Genomic DNA, 26,025 nt, shown 5'->3' on the forward strand with positions numbered 1-26,025 from the left:
TGCTTACAATAAAAAAAAAATGAATGGTATAAAACAGCACTGTTTATACCACAATAAAGCTGTGTTAAACCAGTGCTTTCCAAGCAGAGCAGACCAGAGTAAAACCATTTGTCGCTGATATCTCCATTCATTTCTGCTCATGAACGGCCTTGTTACATTCCTGTTGTCCTTCTCACTTTCACTTTTTCATGATGGAAGAGATATCCAAGAATACACTCTGTAAAAAAAGGACATTTTTCATATCAGTAAACAAATTAGACACACATTTGAAAAATAATAATGTACAGTATATTATCATTATTGTTTTTTAAATGAATATTTATTAATGCAAATAAAATAAAATTTCTTGAATGTAGCTGGCAGTTGATGATTTTTAGAATTTACACAATTTCTTAATAGTTTTAACAGAATTTTTTTGTTAATAACCACAAAATCAATTCATTTTACTGTTACAAAATAAATATGTAAATGGCATACATATATGCACAAAAAGTCATTCTGGATAAGAAAGCTTTTATATGCCTCTATATGACCAGCAGAGTGGTTGTGTGTCATTTGCGTCTACTTGCCATAGACATCCGTCGTCCACCCCCTGGTGGTGGGTTCATGGGCAGGTCGTTGAGGGAGCCCAGCTCGGACTCCGAACTTCTAGTGGAGGGACAGGACGGGCTGCCAGACATGCTGTCCGAGGGCATACGGGCCATGAAACTGGCTTTTCTGTTTGGTGGACAAAAGTCACTCTCGGAGGACTCTAAAGCATCGCCCCCCAGGTCCGGCAAGCGGCTGGGCCTGGGCAGAGCGTTTCGAAGGCAGGCTGGTATTTCGGTATGACCCGAGTTAAAAGGCCTAACGTCCCTCTCTGATCCGTTACAGCTCCCTAGATGCTGGTCTCTGTTTTCCCGGTCCTCTAGCATCTCCATGGATGCCTGGGAGTGCAGTTCATGGATCATTCCCTGGCTGGGCTGGCGCATTTGGCGGGGTTGTTGGGTTATGCAGGACACCGGGAGGGTGGCCGCAGCGAAATTGTTGTGCCGCAGTATGTCGCTGCTCGAGCCGATGCAAGCACTGTTTAAGAACAGCGGTGGGTCCATTTGCCCCTGCGGGATAAAAGTTTTCAATTGCGGGTTTTTGTGAGGCGACAAGTCCGTCATCACACACAGTTGCTGAATAGTCGAATGCTTGGGTTTGTAAAGACTGTCGTCCTCGACAAACTGGAGACCGCTTAGAGTCTGTTTAATTTTTTTCACCCCCAGGTGGGATATTTCCAAAAGGTTCAGGAACAACGAACCCCCTGCAATGACAATCATGAAAACCATGAAGATAGTCTTCTCCGTCGGCCTGGAGATGTAACAGTCCACGCTGTTCGGGCAAGGCTCCCTCTCGCACTTGTACAAAGGATCCAGTCCTATGCCATATAAGATATACTGCCCCACAATGAACGCCACTTCCACCACTGATCTGGTAAGGATATGAATAATATATGTACGTAGCAAGGAGCCCCTCAGAGGAGCCTTCTTCACTTTCTTCTGCTCTTCTAGCTTCCTCAGTTCCTTCTCCAACTTCTTGTGCTCATCCAAGAGGGGTGCCGTCTCTTCCAGCTCGGCTCTTAGCTGGATTTTCCTCCTGTGCCGTTCTTTCTCCAAAGCCCTCAGCCGGTACAGAGCATGTCCCATGTACACCAGCGAAGGCGAGGAAACGAAAATGATCTGCAGTACCCAAAAGCGAATAAGCGATATCGGGAAAGCCTGGTCGTAGCAGACGTTCTTGCATCCCGGCTGATCCGTGTTGCAGATGAATTCGCTTTGCTCGTCCACCCAAACGTCCTCAGCTGCCACGCCGAGAACTAACATCCGGAATATGAACAGGATGGTCAGCCAGATTTTACCCACGATGGTGGAGTGAATATGAACCTCCTCTAAAATGCCCCCCAACAAGTTCCAGTCCCCCATCTTCACCGCAACATGTTCGTGCTTAGTTTAAGAAGAAGAAAAAAAGAGGTTAGCCTACTGTTCAAGTTGGTCTATTCTTTATTTTTCTGCATTTATGTATTAGCCGTCATGCATGAGGCTTTTTGCATGGATCCGACATACAAAGGAAGGATGTTTGACATAAATCACAAGTCTAAAAGACATGCACATGCGACAGCAAACTGGTCGTATTTAATTTAGCACAAAGTGATAGTTCAAAATGACATAACTAAGCGAATCAAAACATTATCTGCAAAACCAAACTAAAATGCACTTACATTTCAGTGGGATTTGCTGTCTAGTTTCCTTGGTATATAAACTAGCATGTTTTCCCCAACGAGGAAAATCATTCCTTCATTTTACAGCCATGGAGTTTGCACATTAAAACGCAGCCAGTCTCTCCGCATAATGTCGGCTACAGTGAATGTTCCCCACAGTTGTTGCATGCAGCGAGTTCACAGGATTTAGAAATTGATCAGAAACTGACAGGACAATGCCCCATGGCAGATCTTATCAAGCAATTGCTGAAAACAGCACCCCCACACACATAAAAAGTTGCCCGCGATGCCAACCAACCGAATGTCCCTCATGCAGTCAGTCAATACAATGTTCTGCCACACAAAATTTCATGATATTGCTCTCTAGTGAGCCGTATTCATGCAATCCCAGTCATTTTAGCTCAACTACCGGGTTGACTCAAACAACAAAATGGGTCTCAAACTTTCGTAAGCATGCATATTCATCCTATTTAACCATTAATCTTATGTGTAATCTATAGTCAAGCCCAGTTTTAATAGCAAATTGCGTTTATTGTGCATGTCTGTCGTATGGAATTTTCAAAAGGTGATCTTTTTATCTGACCCAGCACCTATAGCACAAAACCATACATGTGGAATATATCAACTCTATATCACCATTTTCCTTTGTGTTCCCCTTTGAGTTTAGTCAGAAGCTTTCCGTGTTATTTACGTTTGCGAGCACTCAATGTCAAATGAAAGACCTTGCGCTCGATTGCATCAGGTCCCCCCACCCCACCCCCTCCTAAACTCAATCCATCAATACTGCAGTGATTTGTTTAGCGTGTACTTTTTTTCTGGTTTTATGTGCCACAAATCTCATTAAAAGCATTATTTGCACAATATTGTGCATTTACCCTATAAATCCAATAGAAATTGATTCAAAACAAAACAAAACATGGGTTTATATTGGAACAACAGGAGGGAACGTGGCAAGCCGTGATCCACCAATCAGCATGTGCACGTGATTTTGTTATCCTGATTCGTCCCTGTCCGAACCTCTCAGCTACTGCACAACTGGATCATTTCGCCGATCACACTACATGCTTCATAAAATGACCAGCCATCCCTCAGGGCCTTTAATTAGCTTTCCATCACATGCTGACAGAGTCAATGGGGGATTGATTTGATTTTCCCTCGCAGAAGCTTGAACTGCAAATGCCAGAAGTCACATCAGGGACGTTTCATTACATAATGAGTTAATACGGTACCAAGCGAACAGCGGAACACCATCTATTGGTCTTTGTTCTGTGGTGCTTCATTTGATCTAATTGCCTTGACTGGGGCCAAAATGTGCACAGTGAATTCTATGCATTTTTTTGAGGAACTGTTTGTAGGATATTTCAATTGGGGGAAATTGTACTTAAAGTGCAGAAACCATATGTCCGCCGGTCATTTTTCTAAAATAAACCCTGACAGTCGTGCTCCATTGTGAAGGTGCGACTGTCTGTACATTTTTTCACTTATTATCTGGCTGCTCTTAAAATAAATAATAAAATTACACTCTCCAAAAAAATCTGTCTCTGGTGCAATTCCCTTTCAAGAGCTAGTTTTTACTTCCACCTTTGTTCAACTTAACCCTAAACAGTGCCTATTAGGGTACAACGGGGCTAAAGGCACACCTTAAGAAAAATTTAATAAGATTCTGAAAGCATTGAATGAGATCCCATATATAATTATTTACAGTATTAACTATAAATATGATATTTTATATGATTAATATCATGTTTTAAATATGATGGTTTCATTATAAATATGGTGATTATCTCTAAGGTGGAAACCCAAATTAATATAGGCTATGATATTTACCATCTGAATCTAACCATGTCATGTCAACAAATGAAAGTCAACCAACTATTGTCAGCCCAACAGCAGGGATGCCTTTTACTCCAATTATCATACTTTTACATATTCTTCAATTATTGAAAAACTGTTGCTTTATTAACCTTGAACAAAACTGAAAATCATTAACAAGACCTTTCTCTCAAAATATAGACAATAATTTGACAGATTCTCATTTGTTATACTTAAATCTACAACATTTAAAAAAAGATTAAATATTAGATCAATTTAGCACAGAATCAACTTTGCGTTGCTGCCTGCGATCGCGTTAAGGATCAGACAAATTTCCACGTGCATCTGAAATTTTGCGACAGTGCTGCGGCAAGTTTTTGTGTAAAAAAATGTTGCCGTTTGCGGAGTGGTTTAGAGGAGAATAAAATCAAATGTCCCTTTTACCACGGTTTACCCCTTTTATGCTGTTAACCCCATAGACACGTAGGCGCGCAGGCCATCTTGCAACGGTCAATGTGTCGTCACTCACAGTAAGAATGAACAGTTTGTTGATGAACATACACTTGATGGTGAGAAATTACAGTTGCAACATCTCATAATGTACCTCTAACTGAGTAGAGTATCACCTAGAAACGTTCTGCTCAAGTCGTCCTTGCAGTGGAGGTTCAGGCTGAATAACTAGGTCTTCCAATGTTTCATCATCGGACTCGCGCTCGGATTGATATGGTAAAATCGATGTCATTGTTACTGTCTTTACAGTGTGTACAATCACTGAGCTTTAGGAAGCCTCCGGAGCTGAAATTCAGTTATGGTAATGTGCGTTTAGCTTCCGACAAGCGCCGTAAGCGGTAGACCAATCGTAACAGACTGGGCTGTCTGGCCAATCAGAGCAGAGCAGACTCTCGGAAAGGAGTCGTTTGAGAATCATTGAAAAATGTGGTGATGTGCAATATATATTATGTGAAAATGAAAGTGTTTTTTGACCTTTGTTGCATGTAAACCTGCAAAACAAAATTAGGAACCTTTAAAATAGCATAATGGGGCACTTTAACTCAATACTTTACTAGTACTTTTAATGTTTTTTACTTTTACTATGGTAACTTTTTGATGTAGTGTCAGCTGACGCCTTCATCTCGTTGTATTATTAAACTAGTGTTATACTTTCCGTGTGCGCGAGTGACAAGGGCACGGGCAAGGGCAAGGGCAAGGGCACTTGTCCGCATGGTCACAAAAAATGGGAGGTACGTGGATGTCCACAAACAGCCTCCGCGTACCTCCCATTTTTTGTGACCATGCGGACAAGTGCCCTTTCAAAAGGGCCCTGAGCTTCTTCACGTCACGTCTGCCGAGTCTGAGCTTCTTCACGTCACGCCTGAGCTTCTTCACGTCACGTCTGCCGAGTCTGAGCTTCTTCACGTTACGTCTGCAGAGCCTGAGATTCTTCACGTCACGCCTGAGCTTCTTCATGTCACGTCTGCCGAGCCTGAGATTCTTCACGTCACGCCTGAGCTTCTTCATGTCACGTCTGCCGAGCCTGAGCTTCTTCACGTCACGCCCGCCGAACCTGAGCTTCTTCACGTCACCCCTGCCGAGCCTGAGCTTCTTCACGTCACCCCTGCAGAGCCTGAGCTTCTTCACGTTAAGTCTGCAGAGCCTGAGCTTCTTCACGTCACGCCTGCAGAGCCTGAGCTTCTTCACGTTATGTCTGCAGAGCCTGAGCTTCCTCATGTCACCCCTGCAGAGCTTCTTCACATCACCCCTGCCGAGCCTGAGCTTCTTCACGTCACCCCTGCAGAGCCTGAGCTTCTTCACGTTAAGTCTGCAGAGCCTGAGCTTCTTCACGTCACGCCTGCAGAGCCTGAGCTTCTTCACGTTATGTCTGCAGAGCCTGAGCTTCCTCATGTCACCCCTGCAGAGCTTCTTCACATCACGCCTGCCGAGCCTGAGCTTCTTCACATCACGCCTGCAGAGCCTGAGCTTCTTCACGTTATGCCTGCCGAGCCTGAGCTTCTTCACGTCACGCCTGCAGAGCTTCTTCACGTTACGCCTGCCGAGCCTGAGCTTCTTCACGTCACGTCACGCCTGCAGAGCCTGAGCTTCTTCACGTCACGTCACGCCTGCAGAGCCTGAGCTTCTTCATGTTACGTCTGCAGAGCCTGAGCTTCTTCATGTTACGTCTGCAGAGCCTGAGCTTCTTCACATCACGCCCGCCGAGCCTGAGCTTCTTCACGTCACCCCTGCAGAGCCTGAGCTTCTTCATGTCACGTCACGCAGAGTCTGAGCTTCTTCACGTCACGCCTGCCGAGCCTGAGCTTCTTCACGTCACGCCTGCCGAATCTGAGCTTCTTCACGTCACGCCTGCAGAGCCTAAGCTTCTTCACGTCACGCCTGCCGAGTCTAAGCTTCTTCACGTTACGCCTGCTGAATCTGAGCTTCTTCACGTCACGCCTGCAGAGCCTAAGCTTCTTCACGTCACGCCTGCCGAATCTGAGCTTCTTCACGTCACGCCTGCAGAGCCTAAGCTTCTTCACGTCACGCCTGCCGAGCCTGAGCTTCTTCACGTCACGCCTGCCGAATCTGAGCTTCTTCACGTCACGCCCGCCGAGCCTGAGCTTCTTCACGTTACGCCTGCAGAGCCTAAGCTTCTTCACGTCACGCCTGCCGAATCTGAGCTTCTTCACGTCACGCCTGCCAAATCTGAGCTTCTTCACGTCACGCCTGCAGAGCCTAAGCTTCTTCACGTCACGCCTGCCGAATCTGAGCTTCTTCACGTCACGCCAGCAGAGCCTGAGCTTCTTCACGTCACGCCCGCCGAGCCTGAGCTTCTTCACGTTACGCCTGCAGAGCCTAAGCTTCTTCACGTCACGCCTGCCGAATCTGAGCTTCTTCACGTCACGCCCGCCGAGCCTGAGCTTCTTCACGTCACGCCTGCCGAATCTGAGCTTCTTCACGTCACGCCTACAGAGCCTAAGCTTCTTCACGTCACGTCACGTCACGCCTGCCGAATCTGAGCTTCTTCACGTCACGCCAGCAGAGCCTGAGCTTCTTCACGTCACGCCTGCCGAGTCTGAGCTTCTTCACGTTACGCCTGCCGAATCTGAGCTTCTTCACGTCACGTCACGCCTGCAGAGCCTGAGTTTCTTCACGTCACGCCTGCCGAGTCTGAGCTTCTTCACGTTACGCCTGCAGAGCCTAAGCTTCTTCACGTCACGCCTGCCGAATCTGAGCTTCTTCACGTCACGTCCGCCGAGCCTGAGCTTCTTCACGTCACGCCTGCCGAATCTGAGCTTCTTCACGTCACGCCTGCAGAGCCTAAGCTTCTTCACGTCACGCCTGCCGAATCTGAGCTTCTTCACGTCACGCCAGCAGAGCCTGAGCTTCTTCACGTCACGCCTGCCGAGTCTGAGCTTCTTCACGTCATGCCTGCCGAATCTGAGCTTCTTCACGTCACGCCAGCAGAGCCTGAGCTTCTTCACGTCACGCCTGCCGAATCTGAGCTTCTTCACGTCACGCCTGCCGAATCTGAGCTTCTTCACGTCACACCAGCAGAGCCTGAGCTTCTTCACGTCACGCCTGCCGAGTCTGAGCTTCTTCACGTCATGCCTGCCGAGCCTGAGCTTCTTCACGTCAAGTCACGCCTGCAGAGCCTGAGCTTCTTCACGTCACGCCTGCAGAGCCTGAGCTTCTTCACGTCACGCCTGCCGAGCCTGAGCTTCTTCATGTTACGTCTGCAGAGCCTGAGCTTCTTCACATCACGCCCGCCGAGCCTGAGCTTCTTCACGTCACCCCTGCAGAGCCTGAGCTTCTTCATGTCACGTCACGCCGAGTCTGAGCTTCTTCACGTCACGCCTGAAGAGCCTGAGCTTCTTCACGTCACGCCTGCCGAATCTGAGCTTCTTCACGTCACGCCTGCAGAGCCTAAGCTTCTTCACGTCACGCCTGCCGAGTCTAAGCTTCTTCACGTTACGCCTGCCGAATCTGAGCTTCTTCACGTCACGCCTGCAGAGCCTAAGCTTCTTCACGTCACGCCTGCCGAATCTGAGCTTCTTCACGTCACGCCTGCAGAGCCTAAGCTTCTTCACGTCACGCCTGCCGAGCCTGAGCTTCTTCACGTCACGCCTGCCGAATCTGAGCTTCTTCACGTCACGCCCGCCGAGCCTGAGCTTCTTCACGTCACGCCTGCCGAATCTGAGCTTCTTCACGTCACGCCAGCAGAGCCTGAGCTTCTTCACGTCACGCCTGCCGAATCTGAGCTTCTTCACGTCACGCCAGCAGAGCCTGAGCTTCTTCACGTCACGCCTGCCGAATCTGAGCTTCTTCACGTCACGCCAGCAGAGCCTGAGCTTCTTCACGTCACGCCTGCCGAATCTGAGCTTCTTCACGTCACGCCAGCAGAGCCTGAGCTTCTTCACGTCACGCCTGCCGAGTCTGAGCTTCTTCACGTTACGCCTGCAGAGCCTGAGCTTCTTCACGTCACGCCTGCCGAATCTGAGCTTCTTCACGTCACGTCCGCCAAGCCTGAGCTTCTTCACGTCACGCCTGCCGAATCTGAGCTTCTTCACGTCACGTCCGCCAAGCCTGAGCTTCTTCACGTCACGCCTGCCGAATCTGAGCTTCTTCACGTCACGTCCGCCGAGCCTGAGCTTCTTCACGTCACGCCTGCCGAATCTGAGCTTCTTCACGTCACGCCTGCAGAGCCTGAGCTTCTTCACGTCACGCCTGCCGAATCTGAGCTTCTTCACGTCACGCCAGCAGAGCCTGAGCTTCTTCACGTCACGCCTGCCGAGTCTGAGCTTCTTCACGTTACGCCTGCAGAGCCTGAGCTTCTTCACGTCATGCCTGCCGAATCTGAGCTTCTTCACGTCACGCCTGCAGAGCCTGAGCTTCTTCACGTCACGCCTGCCGAATCTGAGCTTCTTCACGTCACGCCAGCAGAGCCTGAGCTACTTCACGTCACGCCTGCCGAGTCTGAGCTTCTTCACGTTACGCCTGCAGAGCCTGAGCTTCTTCACGTCATGCCTGCCGAATCTGAGCTTCTTCACGTCACGCCCGCCGAGCCTGAGCTTCTTCACGTCACGCCTGCCGAATCTGAGCTTCTTCACGTCACGTCCGTCGAGCCTGAGCTTCTTCACGTCACGCCTGCCGAATCTGAGCTTCTTCACGTCACGCCTGCAGAGCCTAAGCTTCTTCACGTCACGCCTGCCGAATCTGAGCTTCTTCACGTCACGCCAGCAGAGCCTGAGCTTCTTCACGTCACGCCTGCCGAGTCTGAGCTTCTTCACGTTACGCCTGCAGAGCCTAAGCTTCTTCACGTCATGCCTGCCGAATCTGAGCTTCTTCACGTCACGCCCGCCGAGCCTGAGCTTCTTCACGTCACGCCTGCCGAATCTGAGCTTCTTCACGTCACGCCAGCAGAGCCTGAGCTTCTTCACGTCACGCCTGCCGAGTCTGAGCTTCTTCACGTTACGCCTGCAGAGCCTAAGCTTCTTCACGTCATGCCTGCCGAATCTGAGCTTCTTCACGTCACGCCCGCCGAGCCTGAGCTTCTTCACGTCACGCCTGCCGAATCTGAGCTTCTTCACGTCACGCCTGCAGAGCCTAAGCTTCTTCACGTCACGCCTGCCGAATCTGAGCTTCTTCCCGTCACGCCAGCAGAGCCTGAGCTTCTTCACGTCACGCCTGCCGAGTCTGAGCTTCTTCACGTCATGCCTGCAGAGCCTGAGCTTCTTCACGCCACGCCTGCCGAGCCTGAGTTTCTTCACGTCACGCCTGCCGAGCCTGAGCTTCTTCACGTTATGCCTGCAGAGCCTGAGCTTCTTCACGCCACGCCTGCCGAGCCTGAGCTTCTTCACGTCACGCCTGCCGAGCCTGAGCTTCTTCACGTTATGCCTGCAGAGCCTGAGCTTCTTCACACCACGCCTGCCGAGCCTGAGCTTCTTCACGTCACGCCTGCCGAGCCTGAGCTTCTTCACGTCACGCCTGCCGAGCCTGATCTTCTTCACATCACGCCTGCCGAGCCTGAGCTTCTTGATGACACCTTAGCGTGCCTCATATTCACGTACTTTAGACAGTCACAGAAACATTGTGCGTTTTATAAACAGTGGTTTTATAAACAAGTGGTTTTATAAACAGTGGTTTCAGCGTTTGAGGGGAAATGTCAAACGGCGACAGAAAACATAACAATTGGAGTGAATAGACTGTGTCATTCCTACTTTCATAGTCCGAAAAGTCCATTCTGGATGAACTTGATAGTAGCCTACAGTCGGCAATATGAGGACGCGCGATTTTAGAGCCTTTGTGTAAACATTTTGCGCGCAGCATTAATCCAATCAGTGACACTGACACTGCAAATAAGGACGTTAACCCAGGGTTTAGGAATGTAGTAAAGGCAGCTTATGAATTTATGAACTAAACCCAGAGGGAAATTATGAGCTTTGTGAAACTTGAATCAAGATAGCCCAGGATTCTGTTTACCCGGGGTTTAGAATGACCCCGGATAAATAAAAAATAAAAAATGTATTGTATATATATTTTCCTTTATTTTTTTTACTGCCAATTTAAATATTCAAAAATAAAATTATTTAAATGTAACAATGTAACAGCCTTTTGTTTTTGTTGTAGTGTAAAAGCATTTTGTTTTTGGGGCGGGAGTTTGAAATGGATGGCGGCAGTTAGATGGACGTCAACCTCCATGCTGATAGATTACTTCACTCTGATTAATTTCAATCAATACAGACTCGTGCAGCCTTGATCTGACTGTTTGGAGATAATGAGATTCCAGCACGCCTGCGGATATTTACCAAGGAGAAATTTTGGGTGTGAACGAGGTAACGAACAGAACAGTGAATAGCTTTCCCTTGAAAACATCTAAAAAATAGCGTTAGACTTTCAGAATTTGTTTTTGTTTAGTATTGTCACATTTACATGCAGCAGCTTTACGATAACAGGAAAATTATGCATTTTGGCCGTTGTTCAGCTGAAGTCAGTTAAATGTTGTTTCAGTTGTGAAGATCATCAACTATTAAATTAGTTAATTTTCATCTACAAAGCAGTTCTGTAAAAAAAAAAAAATAAAAAAATAAAAAAAAAAGATATAGGCTAATCGTCCAGGGTTCCCAAAAGCATCGTGAGCCTAAGAAGATCGTAAAAACGATCGTACGACTGATCTTAATATTACGGTCTGTTTCCCAAAAGCATCGTAATTTAAGTAGCACTTGAAAATCATCGTAGATCTACGAGTGCTCTGTAATCGTAAATCCCTAAGTGCATCGTAAGAAGACAGAGTTATGAGGTCACCTGCAGGACAACCGGCAGATTACACATTTATTCAAGTGATTATAAGGTTTCGACTGTAGCCTACTTTAAGTTTATTGTACACTTTATTACTCGTTTTTTGTTTAAATGAATTTCTAAATGAAATAATTAAAAGGGCAGAAAACAAAAAAATAGAAATAATTTAATCTAACAATTTTAATCTAAATTAATTGAATGAACAAAAAAATGTATAAAATATGTAATATGCTTCAAAGACTGGGAAAAATAGGGATGAACTAAAAAAAAATCTGTCAATGACTTGTGCCATGTATTGGGCATTTCTTGGTTGGCCATCATGTGGTCCCATCATGCCATCTTTGACCTCCTCCTCCTCCTCCTCCTCCACCTCTTCATCTTATTCCTCCCTGTTAAGTAAGGACACTTTCATATGTCCTGACTACAACTACAAAGATTCTCAAACTGCTGAGGTGTGTGGCTGCAGTCTGGACAACAGAAGATGGAGGCTGAGGCCTCGGAGGGTTGTTTGGAGGACTAGGAGATGTGCTGGGATGAAACTGATAGTTCCTCTGAGCATGAAGGACCTGACTCAGGCTCAGGTTGAGTTACCCCTACTCCTCCGTGGATGTCAATTCCACCACAAATGCCATCTGAAGCATTTGTGCCAAGTATTGACAAGGCATTTTCTTCCTCTGCTGTGAGAAGGGAGGACTCATTGGGACCACCACCTCCTGTTTTATTAAATGTTGTCCTCTGCAGTGCCCTTTTCCTTTTAGCAAGGCTGGCAAAGTATTGACACTTCTTCCTGACCTCCTTCCCTGATCTTTTAATGCCCCTAGTTGCAGTCAGTTTTCTAGCAAAATCCTCCTAGATTTTTTGTTTTTGTTTATTTGTTTGACTGCCCTTAAAACCTGCTGAAAATAATATGTTTGTATAGCTCCACCTCCTCTAAAATGACTTTAATCTCCTCTTTTTGAAAAATGTCTTTTCTTTGTTGTTTTTTGGTTCAGCCAATTTGCTGGTGTCTCTACCCGTAGGTTTGTGCTTTTATAGATTTCAAAATACAAGCGTGTGCTACAATTATGAGCCATTCTTGTAATGCCCAGAATGTAGTAGGATGTAGTGTAACAGTGTTGACAACTTAGTGTTAACTAATAATCATTGCAAACTGGTACTACCAACAAAATATTAGTGCATTCCTGGAACTGGGCGTCGTTACACTACATCCTTATACTTCGCTTTCTGCCAGGACTTTTACGGGCTTTTCCCAAATCACGGAAGTGACCTCGACGTCCGGGTTAGCGGTAGCATGAGCCATCAGGCAAGTGTTATTTAAATAATCTCCTGATGTACTTACAAACTTTCCAATGCCTCGTTTTATGAGTACAGAACCTATTTGTACTACTGTAGAAGTTTGGTACCATTCCGGGCATTATTAGTGGGGTAATTTACGAGATACAACCTTGGATCCATTAGCGCCAGCACTAAGCCATCCGGCTGATATCTCTAAATAAGCTCTAACTTTAATAATGTTCGACCAAGGGAAAAAAGGCTTCTGGCGGGGGAGTTTGGCTCGAGGTCATGGTGCAAAGAACCCTAGGTTGATTTTACTCCGAACCATCCCTTTAAATCACGGTGTGATTATGATTCAGGCTGCATCACAAGTCAGAATTCAGATCAGGATCGGTAGCATGCAAATATTGTCTTGTACTTGAGTTTCAAAGTATTAAATCGTTTTCAACCTCAGATCTATTATGGACACAATCATTAATCATTTAGTGCAAAAGATATAAATTCTTAATGAAAAGTAGGCTATGAAACGATGAGATTCACTGATGAAATCCCACACTATACTAAATAGGATGATTATGCATACGACTCGTTAGACCCCTGCAAAACAGAAATGTGTTGCTGAGGTCATGGTGGGTCATGACCTGTGTGTTATACAACATTTGACTCGGCAAGCTTTCACATGTATCATCAATCATGACCAAACATCCTGCATTCTTTGCAAACATTTCTTTTTATTCTCAAGTTAAACTGATATCAATGCAATTTAATTACAACATTTGAATTACATTTTGTCTGTACAGGGACACAGACTGAAGAACTGAACAATATATCATACTTACAACAAGTAGCCTATCTAACTTATAGTAATTATACCTATAGGGTGAACAAAAAAAAAGACTTTACTATTCATCTGGCCATTCCTAATTGATTGACTGGAAAAAAACATATTTCTATTTCCTAATTCACAATATTGCAATCCACACAAGCTACAAGTCCATATTGTTGGAGTGAAGATAATTTAGTCACATTTAAAGTAATAGAATATGTAATATGTAGTAATACAAATGTGAAAATTCTGTCCTTTTTACGCACCCTGATGTGGTGCAGTATAATAAATATATATATATTACACACACACACACACACACACACACACACACACTACTGTTTAGGGTCGGTAAATTTATGCGGAAAAAAGTAGGCTATTTTATGGTCATCCAGGCTGCATTTTCAGAAATACAGTACAAACAGTAATATTGTTAAGTATTATTATGATTTAAAATAACTTTTCTATATTTTAAATGTAATTAATAAATAGATAATAATAATTTGTTACTGTGATGGTAAAGCTGAATTTTCAGCATCATTACTCCAGTCTTTAGTGTCACATGATCCTTCAGAAATCATTCTAATATGCTGATTTAGAGCTCAATATTTAATACTTATATTATTTATATTGTTATATTATATGTTTTTACCTATGTATTTTTTTTGGATAGACCAGACCTTTCATTGTATAGAAAACTAAATTATGAAATGCCAGCTATATAAATTTGTATACACTTTCTATATTTCTCCAGAGAGGAACATTTGGTTTCCCAGAATGCATTACATGTGAACTTCCTGTGGGATGTGGCCTATCCAATTCACATTCAATGAAAGGAAGCCAATTTTTCAATTCTAAATCTTTATCAACCCTGTTTGAAAGATAGTGAGTAAACGATGAAAGAATTTTAGGTTACACTATATACACCTTATTAGATGCACTCAAATAAGTACTGAGTAATATTAATGAACTACATCTACTTAATCTATAGTTACAGTTAGGGTTTTGTTTAGGGTTAGTTACTTGTAATTATTTTATAATTATAAAATGTATTATGCATAATTTACTGTTATTACTATAGTAAGTACATGTATTAATGAAAAAGGACAAATGAAAAAGGAGTCCTATACATTTAAAAGAGTTTAGCATCCCTGTTTTTTTACTGTACAATTCTACTTTGAAGTTTACTCTGCTACAGTTTACAAAGCTCCAATCTTGTTTATATTGCCACGGCTTTCATATTAAGAGGAATCCAGGCATGTGGGCATTGTACCGTACGTGTCAAGAGTTGGTTTTAGTGTTAGTGCGAAGCCTCTGTAGCTCTTCCTCCAGGGTGATGATCTTCTCCATAAGACTGGCTCTATCCTGCAGAGCTTTCTGTTCCGACACCTTCTGCGCTTCCAGGATCTTCCTCTCATACCAGCGCTCCAGCTGCGTGGAGACCGTCTCAAAGAAACGCTGCGTCACCTCCATGGCGTGCAAGTTTGCCCGCTCTTGGGTGAAGCTGGCCTCCGCGGGCCGCTGGGAAAACACCTCCAGGGTCTTCATGGTGCCGTGCTGCTGGGTTTGAGCGTGATGTGCTTTGATCCTATCCTTCAGGTGCCTGCCGTGTTTCCAGGCCGGGCCGAGCGCTGCTTCTGTGTCGCTGTCGTTGAATCGCTTGCTGGATGTGGACAGGCTGCTGCTGGCATCCCCCTTGTCTGACCTGGACTCTGAGACCTCAACCTCCTGCAGTTCTGCTCGATGCCACTTGGGGTCAGCAGTCGCCAGCTTCCGTGAAAGAGGTTTGTGTTTGACCATGGAAGGAGCTGTCAGGTTAAGATAATCATCTGTGTGAACATGGAAAGATATTTTAGTCAAAAAAAGTATTAATTTATTTGGGCTCTTAATAAATTTGGCTAATTTAAACATCTTATTTTAAATATCTTACTTTAGAGTACACCATATTACAAAACACTGAAAATATTACATTTAACGTTTAATGCTTAATGCTTATTTTCATCAAAAACAACTTCGGCTGATGTCACCAATCCCTCTAATTTTTCCTTCTATTTTTAATGTTTTTGAAAGAAGTCTCTTATTTGATCAAAACTGCAGAAAAAAAACAGTACTATTGTGAAATATTATTACAATTTAAAATAAGGGTTTTCTATTTTAATATACTGTAAAATATAATTTATTTTTGTGATGCGATGCTGAATTTTCATGAGCCATTACAGTCTTCAGTGTCACATTATCCTTCAGAAATCATTCTAATATGCTGATTTATTATCAATGTGCTGCTTGATATTTTTTTTATAACCTGAATTACATTTGTCAGGATTTTTTGATGATTAAAAAGTAAAAAAAAAAAGAACATAATTTATTTAAAATAGAAATCTTTTGTATACACTAACGTTCAAAAGTTTGGGGTCAGTCATTTTTTCTCCTTTCTTTTTTTGAAAGAAATTAATACTTTTATTCAGCAAGGATGTGTTAAATCGATAAAAAGTGATAGTAAAGACTTATATTGTTAGAAATGCTGTTCTTTTTATTCATCAATGAATCTTGAAAAAAGTATCACAGGTTCTAAAAAAATATTAAGCAGCACAACTGTTTCCAACATTGATAATAGCTGAGTATCAAAGGATCATGTGACACTGAAGACTGGAATAATGATGCTGAAAATTCAGCTTTGGATCACGGAAATAAATCATATTTTAAAGTATATTAAAATAGAAAACCACTCTTTTTAATTTTAATAATATTTTACAATATAACTGTTATTCCTGTATTTTTGATTAAATAAATGCAGGCTTGATGAGCATAAGAGACTTCTTTCAAAAACAAAAAAATAGTAATGTTTCCAAACTTTATTAAGCTAAAAATGTATAAAAACTTTAAACTTTTTTTCTCCAGCACTATATATATATATATACACACAATTAAAAAAAATGTTAAAAAAAAATTCTTTCATATGATCTTAATATCTTAATATATACAATGCAATTCATAGGTCAATGTACAACTTGTTTCAAGGATGTTTAGATGTTTTACTGGAGATAATGATACTGATAAAATAAAATAAAATGCTTTTTTCCAAAGCATTGTTTTTAAACCTGAAGAACCATTCAGCTTCATCTCAAAGTATCTCCTCCCAAGTGCGTCCCCAAACTCCAGACTTTTCACATCGGTGTTAGGAGCTGGTCCTGGGCTGGGTAACACATTGACGTAGGTGGCCAGTGAGCTGGAGCTCTCCTCAGAGACGAGTGACAGCAGCGGGAGACCCTCGGGGTCCGAGTCCACCAGAGAGTGATCCGCCGACGGAGAGCGCAGGAGTTTGTAGTACTGTGTGTCCGCAGGCATTCGCACCTCAAGATCCTGAATCTTAGACATGCACCAGCTTTTTACAGCGTTGGTAGCGGCTGCCTGCTTGAAAGAGAAAAACAGAGCAACATCAGCTTGATTAATCATGTCTAGACTGATGCGATGGTGTGGTCTTGCATCTCTTCTCTAGAGCGGATGTACCTGTTTTCTCTCGCCCTCCATGCGTTCCAGTGTGGCCCTCTGATTGATTCGATAATGACACTCCATCCTCTCGGCTGACACACGCTCCTGCGTGAGATTCTCAAACACTTTAATCTGAACAGGAAGAGATATGAGTCTCTAATACTCATGTTTTCAGTGGCATTGGTTTCAGAAGTGTTTTTCCAATTTATTTTATCCATAAGGGATAACAAAGAAACCTACAATAAAGAACCATGCACCAAAACTGATCAAGTCTTCCTAAATCCTAGATGTGAAATGGTACTACTTATATTAATCTAATTTTTTTAATCAATTTCAAACAATTCCAAGTTTTTTTTTTTTACACTACTGTTCAAAAGTTTGGTATCAGTAAGATTTTTCTTTTTAAAGACATTCATACTTCTATTCAGCAGGGATGCATTAAATTGATCAAATGTAACAGTAAAGACATTATAATTTATAATGATGATTTTTATTTCAAATAACTGCTGTTCTTTTGAACTTTCTATTCATCAAAGAATCACAGTTTCCACAAAAACATTGATATTAATAAGAAATGTTTCTTGAGCACCAAATCATCATATTAGAATGATTTCTGAAGGATCATGTGACACTGAAGACTGGAGCAACGATGCTGAAAATTCAGCTTTGCCATCACAGGAATAAATTACATTTAAAAATATGTAAGAATAAAAAAACAGTTTTAATATTTCACAATATTACAGTTTTTACTGTATTTTTGGATTAAATAAATATAGCTTTGGTGAGTAAAACCTCAAAAAAACAATCTTACCAAAAGATAGCAGGTGAGTTACAAAGGATAATGTAAAAGACGAACCTGATGCTTGTGTTTTTGCTCTATTCTGCCGAGTCTGCAGTTCATCTCCTCTTGGACGGTGTGAATTTCTGACCTCATCTCCATCTTTGTGGCTTTCAGCTTTTTCTCCAGCGTTTTAATCAGGGGCTTACAATGACAGTCACTTGCAGGAGCCTGTTTGCACACAGTCACTGGTTAAGAGGTTTAAAACAAACACTGCACTATAGCACTAATGTAGAGTTTACCTGCTTTATCTGTCCATCTCTGTCTCTGTACAGTGTATAAAGCTGATAGGCTTTTCCCGGAGTTTGATCTTCTTCCTGAGAGCTGGGGCTGCTGTGTTTCACTCTCTGGGATGGAGATCCTCCCTCATGGAGCTGATACTCTCTCCGGGACACATGTTCCAACTTTTTTAATAGATAAACAAATATTTATTATTAGAATTATTGAGATTCATTTTATTAATATTAAAATAACAGATAACTTAAATCAATATTTCATGTTTATTTATTAAGTTAGTAAGCCATCTAATGCACAAAATGTATAATCAGCATGTCAGCATTATTGCAAAATAAACCCGTTTTATCATTTTCTTTATTATTACTTTACATCATCCCTTACATATTATAGTATTCAATATTATAATAGGTGTTACCGTAATTACTAATGATATGAATTTTATATATCACTACCTTCCTTCTTGGACTCCTGATCTTTCTCCTCGTGCTGGGGCTTAGAGTTGCTGTTTTCCGGTCAGGTTGTATCCTGTGAAATACTTGATCACTGTTGTTCGTGTCTTCAGCCACTTCTGTACAGTCCTGCACAATGATGGCAGTGCTCAGCGTGAGAGGGATTTTTAGGCGAAACAATCACATGACCTCCTGATCTCTTCTAGAGTTATGGAAGCTTAGTAAGTCAAGTGACATTTTCTTTTCACTGGCCCCTAGACCCCAATCATAATTACAAAATGATTAATCTGCGGCAGGGCAGATGTCATTCTAGATGGGTGAATCTAATCTGAATGTTCCACCTTCTCTCGGGACGTTTGATCTCTGGGGAGGGACTGAGTTCTCCTCTGGGCCCGCAACACATCTCTTCTTTTTCTCACTGTCTTTCCACGAGCAAACCTCTGGACCTGAACAGGGAGACGTAATTTGAGTTAGAGAAGCTATTGGTAGAATAAGGTTGATGTTTGGATGGTTTAAGATAGTTCAGTTAGCTCCTGCTGGTAGATGGAGTAACTACACCATTTGAAGGCACAAAGCGTCTTTTTCCATTGATGGCCATTCAAAAGTAAGCGTGTATTCTGACTAAATAAAAATGATTCCTTTGAGTTTTCCGTGTACAGACGACACCATTGCATTGCCAAAACGATCCCCATTCACACGGAAAACAACTAAAAACGCTGTATTCTGCTGTCAGGCCATTAGATGGCGATGAAACACTATAGACTGAACACGTAATACGCATGTGCATGACGTCATCAACCTCAGAGATTCACGTTTTTGTTGTTTACACGGAGACCGATTTCAAAAACGTGCACTTTGAAACCCGTTTTCAAAAGTTTGCGTTTTCAGGCACCCAAAACGCCGTTGTCGTGTAAATGAATGGCCAAAATGCATAAAAAGTTTTACATTTGTAGTTGAAAACGGTGTCGTGTAAACAGCCCCTTAATCTGTTACGTGTATGTGTTTTGGTTCTGTGTCTGTCATTTGACCCAGTTTGTTTGATTAATCATCCCGTTCACCTGTGGTCTCATTAATTATCTTGTTAGCGCTTTTGTTTGCCTTGTGTATTTAAGCCCTCAGTTAATGAAAATAGGAGAACACGTAGGAGAAATTGAGTCAAAACTACAAACAATAACTGACAGAGAACTAACTCAATAGTTCTCAAAACTAACTCAAAATTCCCAGCTTACAAATTGTAGTAACAAGCTCTATGAGGACGTGAACGCTTTTTACAAGTTGAAATCTCATAATTAAGGGAATTACGACATGGTGTGAACGCACCTTAGGTGGCGGCGCGTGACTGTGTTTATGAGTGAGTCATCTGAATCATTAGTCAACATGATTTGTTCAAAAATGAATCAAGAGACTGCCTTTATGAGTCATTGAATCATTCAATAAATGGATTTGTTCAATAGCGCTGATTTATTCAGGTGCGAATCAAGTGTTCATGTAACGCTTCGCTAAAATGAGTATGTCTGATGGGACAATGAACTAGTTCTAAATGGAAAATCTTTACATGTAAATAACATTGCTTACCTGGCTGGATTTTGCAAGAAGAATAGCCAAATCTCGGTTGTTATGGTCTTGGGCTTTATCAAGAGCAGTGTGGCCTGTCTGTTGATAGATAAGTTGACATTTTCAACAGATCAACAGATTCTGTCATCCAAAGCAATTTACAGTCGGCTAAATGCCATGGTCAAGGGCAAAATATTGATAGATAAGCTGTAGAATTATTCAGCCCCAAACACCCCTATTGTAACTAACTTTAATAATGACCCTACAATATCGAGGCATATCATGAGATTACATGACTTACATTGTTTCTGATGTTTGTGTCAGCTCCTGCTTCTAGTAACAGATTCACAGCTTTCTTGTGATTTAGAGAAGCAGCGACATGGAGCGCAGTGTCTCCTATCTGAAAAATATGTTGTTTTTCCCTAAAGATTATGACCAAAAACATCTGTAATCGTATATGGAATTAACAGGAGAAAACTGCTGTAATCTAAACCACAATCTTAGAGTTTAAAACAGACAAAGACCATTTCATTGTTTGTTAATTTGTCTCTGAATTTTTCACCGTGTGCCAATTTCTTATGGTTTGTTGAAGTACAATATAATACATCATCCATAAATCATTATGTAGTTTTGTTATGTTTTGACAGCTTATAGAATAATTGGCAATTAACTTAATAGAAAAAATTATTTCGAAACTAGGACATAACAAATGAACCACATTTGTGCTGGATCCAAAACAATCAGAATGAGGATCTGACCTGGTTTTTCTCAGCCATAGAGCAGAAAGAACCCAAGAGGATCTTAATCATGGCCAAGTGATTGTAGCGTGCAGAAATGTGTAAACACGTGTCACCTGCCTGGAAGGAAAGAAATTATTCCTCTTCTTATTCAGTTTAAAAAAATGTTTACTTTCACATTGCAATTTATATATAATCGTAAAAAAATGTTTTTATGATTTTAAAAGAGTGCACATGCATTGTTCTTGCTGTCAGGCATAGCTCCACCAAGCAGTAGCATTTGAGCACTCTGGGAATGTCCATTCTGACAGGCTAGATGTAGAGGAGTGTTTCCTGCCTTAAAATAAAATAGTAATACAAAATAAATCATTGCATAGAAGTAGACTGCATAATGAACATTAATCAAAATTCAGAGTTTAACAGAACATCTCCGGTGTTCAAAATGTTGAGTTTTTTTATATGGTTAGATCATATCTGTTTGCTTTCAGTTGATCTACAGTAAACTTATGCATTATAAAATTATTTTCCTGGAAAATAGACAGGGGCACATTTTTGTTTTCTGTATTCTGAAACACTTTGTAGAATGAGAATGTCCCTTTAAACGTATATGTCTTTTGTTATGTTACAAGTATGTTAGCAGAAGATTCTTTGGGAACATAGTTCCCTTTATTTTGGTGGCATAGTTACATGTTACTACAGTACATGTACTTACTATAGTAATAACTATAGTAGTAACTAACCCTAAACCAAACCCTAACCCTATCCGTAACTCTATAGTAAGTACATGTAGTTAATTAATATTACTCAGTACTTATTTGAGTATGTACAATAACTACATAACCTTAAAATAAAGTGTAACCGTTCCTTTTGTTGTCTAAATAAAAAACCAATAAAACTGGCTTTTTAAATTTTTCAACTTCCTGTTTCAAATGAAAATACATAAACACAGGAAAGACATTTCAGCTTTTCAAAATATTCCTTGGGATTTTTAAAGACGCTCAAGAAAAATGACCCTTTTTAATAGAAAATCTGGTTTAATCCTAAGGTAAAAGGAAAATAATGCACGTGAATTCTACTTACTTTGTTCTTCACTTGGACATCGGCCCCAGCTTTGACCAGTAGCTTTACACATGCACTGAAGCCATGCCATGATACCTCATGCAAAGCAGTGTTTCCTTCCTGATGAAAGAAAATCTGATTCTATAGCACGGATTTTACCACAAATAAATCGTTTTTCGTGTAGGTTAAAGCGACTCCAGCACAGTTTGGATTTTTACATAGATCTGACAGGTTAATTTACAGCTAGCAAGATTTATGTATCATTTAGAACAGCATGCCATAGTTCTGATATTCATAATGCAACAATTTTTCGATTGTAAATGAACAGACCTTGTCTTGAAGATCAAGTGCACAGCCTCCATGGATGAGGGCAGAGATGGCGTCACGGTTTCCCACAACAGCTGCCCGGTGCAGGGCTGTTTGATGACCCTAGAAAAAAGAAAAACACACACTTATTGTGGTTAACATTTGTGTGGCCGACCGTATATCCCATCTGCTTAAAGGACACCAGAGGCCCATTCAAACTTTGCTAGAAGACTGCAAATTGTGGCCTTAGCAAAAAAACGAATCTTAAGAAGATGGGCTTAAGCAAGTCTTATCATTCGCTCAAGGGAATAATGGTTGACACAGACACAAAAAGAGAAGCAAAAGAGATAGACCATGAGTTTACATCTTCCAGGCCGCCTTGGTAACCGCTGACCGCCCCCCTGAAGAGTGAGCTCTGCCTCCGTGGGACCGTTAAGTGAGATCAGGTGAGCTGGACTGCAAACGTCCTGTGGAAAACAAAGTCACGCATGCTCACGTGAAAAGAAATCATACGCAGATGTGCCACAATCCCGCACGCAGGATTGAGAGTGTACGACCAGCTGTCTTTACTGACATTAAAACAGTCACATGGGTAATCCCTTGCACAGGAACAGAGAGGGATTCATTGTAGTCTTTCCTTTAGGTTTTGCACATGGGCAAGAGGGAATATTTCTGGATAAACATGAAACTCTATGATTTAAGCTCTTGTTTTGATTTCAGGTCTGTGTCCGGACATTATGCGTGTGCCAATATGCTCCTCTTTTTTAGTTAAATTGGGACAAAACAAGAATTGTTTTTTTTCCCCCGCAAAATTTTCCTATCTGTATTTAAGTTCATCAACACAGTAGGATAATGATGTCATGGAAAATATTTATAATAAATAATCAGCAAATGAAACCTTTGACAAACTATTCATCAGAAGGTTGACTTTGATATTAGAACTTTATAAATATAAATGTCATATTTATTTATAAATATCTGATTGCTTGATGATATTTTGTTGTTATTGTTAACTAAAACTATTAAAAATCATTTTCATTAACTGAAATAAAACTTTAATATAGATTTTAGATGGAAAAACTTGAAGTTAAACTGAAATGAGTATAAGTACTATACTTAAAATGACAACGGGAAAATGTAAAAATAAAAGCAAATTCAAAATATGAATAAATACTAACATATGTATTAAAATATTAATTAATAGGCATACTAAATATTAATATGGCACATTGGCACATGGAAAATGGCACATTTTTGTCCCATGCCTCAATAAGTATCTCTCAGAAAAGAGCATGTGATGATCTCATTCTCTCACTGAAAAGAGATCTGGATTGCACACAGTAACATTACAGCATTAGAGAGATTTTCTGGTGAAAACAGCTTAAAATATGCATTGAACAAAGGACACATTAAAAGCCTGGACCAAATGTGCTGTGAAAAGAAAAAGAAGAGCAAGATTTTAGTCTGGAGCAGCTGGAGCAGTAGGACAGATGGAGACGAGCTCTGCTGTCTCTTTTAGTCATATATATATATATACTAAAATATATATACAACTGTTGCATGCTGCTTAACAGTTCATGAAGTTAATGAATGCAATGGCACTCGCACTCATAAACTCTTTTAGGCTAGCTCATGAATTTTGAATCACACTGCACTGAAACAAGCTTTGTTCTTAAATATTACAATTATTTAGGTTATCAGGTTGGTCTTAAGTTGTTCAAATTGGAAGTATAGCTCACAAATTTAATTAATACATCACTTTTATAGTACACTTTTAATACTCTTTACCCACATGCATACTGACAGAAGTCTCTACCTACTTCTTGAGCACAATCGATCCCCACTAACATTTTGTGCATCTCGCAGTCAGTACTGTTTCTACTTGGATATATCATATTGAGACTTATGCATTAACATATACTTTAATATTTGTCAAATAAAATCACTTAAAGCAGGTGTCTGAAGGAGGTATGCACTCACATAAAACAAACAGATAAGTCTGGATGTCAAGGAGACAGAGATGTCAGTGTCTCTCAACATCTCACAGATCTTAGCTCTCAACACAGCACTTCTCTATTAATGACATTCTACTATGTATCTCCTTTGAAGTCATCATGAAGTATGTAAAAGCAACATCTGGGAGTTTAAAGTGGGTTGAACGCAATACAGCAATTCTGGATTCGTGTGCTTTGCTCATGCAGTTTTTGTTGTTTTCAAGGCCGTACTCACTGTTTCATGAATATTGCATTACTCCGTCCACAGGGAAATTATACATATTAAGATAACACAAAGATTAAAAGTGTTTGCAGGGTATAGGGTGGATCAGTATTAGGTACTGTATCATAAAATAATTAACTCTGCTCAAAGAATTTCCTTTGGCAACTTACACATCCAAGGAACATTTGAATTCTGCTTCAGGTAAAATCTATGTGAATCACGTAATGCTTCAGCATATATTGTGGTTCTTTCAGTATAAGCGTAGTCTATTTTATATGGTAATTTAAATCAGAACAGATGTACAGCTCCTGTCATTGCAGTTCCAGCCTTTCTGCTTATAGCCCGATCCCTTTGGATCATTTCTAAGCTGATCTTGTAGGCTATATAATGATCAACTGACCTCAAAGCTTAAATTGAACCCCACTCTGCTAAGAGCAAAACTAAATATAGCACATTCAAAAGTCTGTTGAAATCTCTCATTAACTGGCTGTCACTGTAAGCAACAACAGCATATTATATACATTAAATATCTATGTGTTTAATAAATTATTTCTATACGTTCCACCATGTATAGTATATCAGTGCAATATAGTTATGAAATAGTTTAGCTTATGTTTACATATTGTAGGCATTACAATGTTTCAAATAAAGATTGATGACGAATGACCACACACATCTATGAAACTCAGATAATATATTATAATATAATACTTTTTTTTTCAACCATTAACCAGTTGAAAACCCTTTGAGTAGATTGAATAATCAACATAAGAACTAAAACTAACTAAAAAAGGTAATCAAAGATGACTAAACAGTCATAATAAAATGAATAAATTACCTTTTTAGAGTTTCCGTTGGGTCAGAGCAGGACTGGTTCCACAGCAGTGTCTGAGAAAGCAGATAGGCCAGAGTTCATATACTTACAGCAGTGCTAAACACACTAAACATCTGTACTACACCAGCTAACCACACTCACCCACCCGGCTGCTGTCCCAGAGGAAATTCCCAACATCAGCTGCAGTCTGCTGGCTTTGTGGCGGTAGTACAGAAGCAGAAATCATGTGAGGCTATGACAGCGAGCTTTCAAGAGGTGATGAGCTGAAGTTCAGTCTGGCATGTTATAGGCAGTGTCCCGCGCTCTGATGCAATTGTCTTTATTTCGCATTAGGCAGTGCATTGAGTATTCCTTTTTTTTGGTTGTAAGGCTCACATTGGAACATCAAGACAAAGTAGCCTATATTTTGCTACCCTAAATTCAATTCGAATTACGGAATTCAATTCGAATTTGAAAAGAATTCTCTATTTAGTTCTCAATGACACATATCATGATCAATAGCCTACGGTGTAGGCTACAATAATAAAGTTTGAGACTTTGAGAAGTTTTACTCCCAACAGAATGAGAGCTAAATTAGAAAATTAACGAATTAGACTAATCTTAATAACAATTATGGTATTAATTATATAGATTTTTAAGAGAGAATGAGACTCTATCGTCTCTCATAAACGTGCTTAAATATTCTCCATAAATAGTTATTGAGCGCGACGTCGCAGCGCCATCCAGCGGCTTGCACGCAGCTCAAAATCAATAACAGGCCAAATCTCCATCTGTCCTTGGTTTCTGAAATAAAAAAGATAATTTCGACTAACATCTAGTTTAGAAATTAAACAAAATTATGATAGATAGATTAAGA

At 41.2% G+C, this 26,025-nt stretch overlaps 2 protein-coding genes across 2 annotated transcripts; both read right to left on the reverse strand.

The window, feature by feature from the left end:
* Positions 1-178: 178 nt before the first annotated feature.
* On the reverse strand, positions 179-1,949 carry gja10a (gap junction protein alpha 10 a; the record flags this gene model as incomplete). Its single annotated transcript, XM_084392536.1, has 2 exons — positions 179-217; positions 570-1,949. 2 exons carry the CDS (start codon positions 1,947-1,949, stop codon positions 179-181), a joined length of 1,419 nt encoding a protein of 472 aa, XP_084248662.1.
* Positions 1,950-13,998: 12,049 nt separating this feature from the next.
* ankrd6a (ankyrin repeat domain 6a) lies at positions 13,999-25,243 on the reverse strand. The gene is made up of 15 exons (XM_084392442.1): positions 25,173-25,243; positions 22,471-22,584; positions 22,142-22,240; positions 21,833-21,931; positions 20,987-21,089; positions 20,774-20,868; positions 20,317-20,415; positions 20,037-20,114; positions 18,803-18,907; positions 18,465-18,590; positions 18,018-18,179; positions 17,794-17,946; positions 16,956-17,069; positions 16,547-16,859; positions 13,999-15,277 (listed from the first exon to the last, which is right to left on the reverse strand). The coding sequence occupies exons 2-15, from the start codon at positions 22,471-22,473 to the stop codon at positions 14,730-14,732; spliced, it is 2,097 nt and encodes a 698-aa protein (XP_084248568.1). The 5' UTR covers positions 22,474-22,584; positions 25,173-25,243; the 3' UTR covers positions 13,999-14,729.
* Between the last annotated feature and the right edge of the window lie 782 nt (positions 25,244-26,025).

This window comes from Rutilus rutilus (assembly GCF_951802725.1).
Source record: "Rutilus rutilus genome assembly, chromosome: 21".
Taxonomy (NCBI): Eukaryota; Metazoa; Chordata; class Actinopteri; order Cypriniformes; family Leuciscidae; genus Rutilus; species Rutilus rutilus.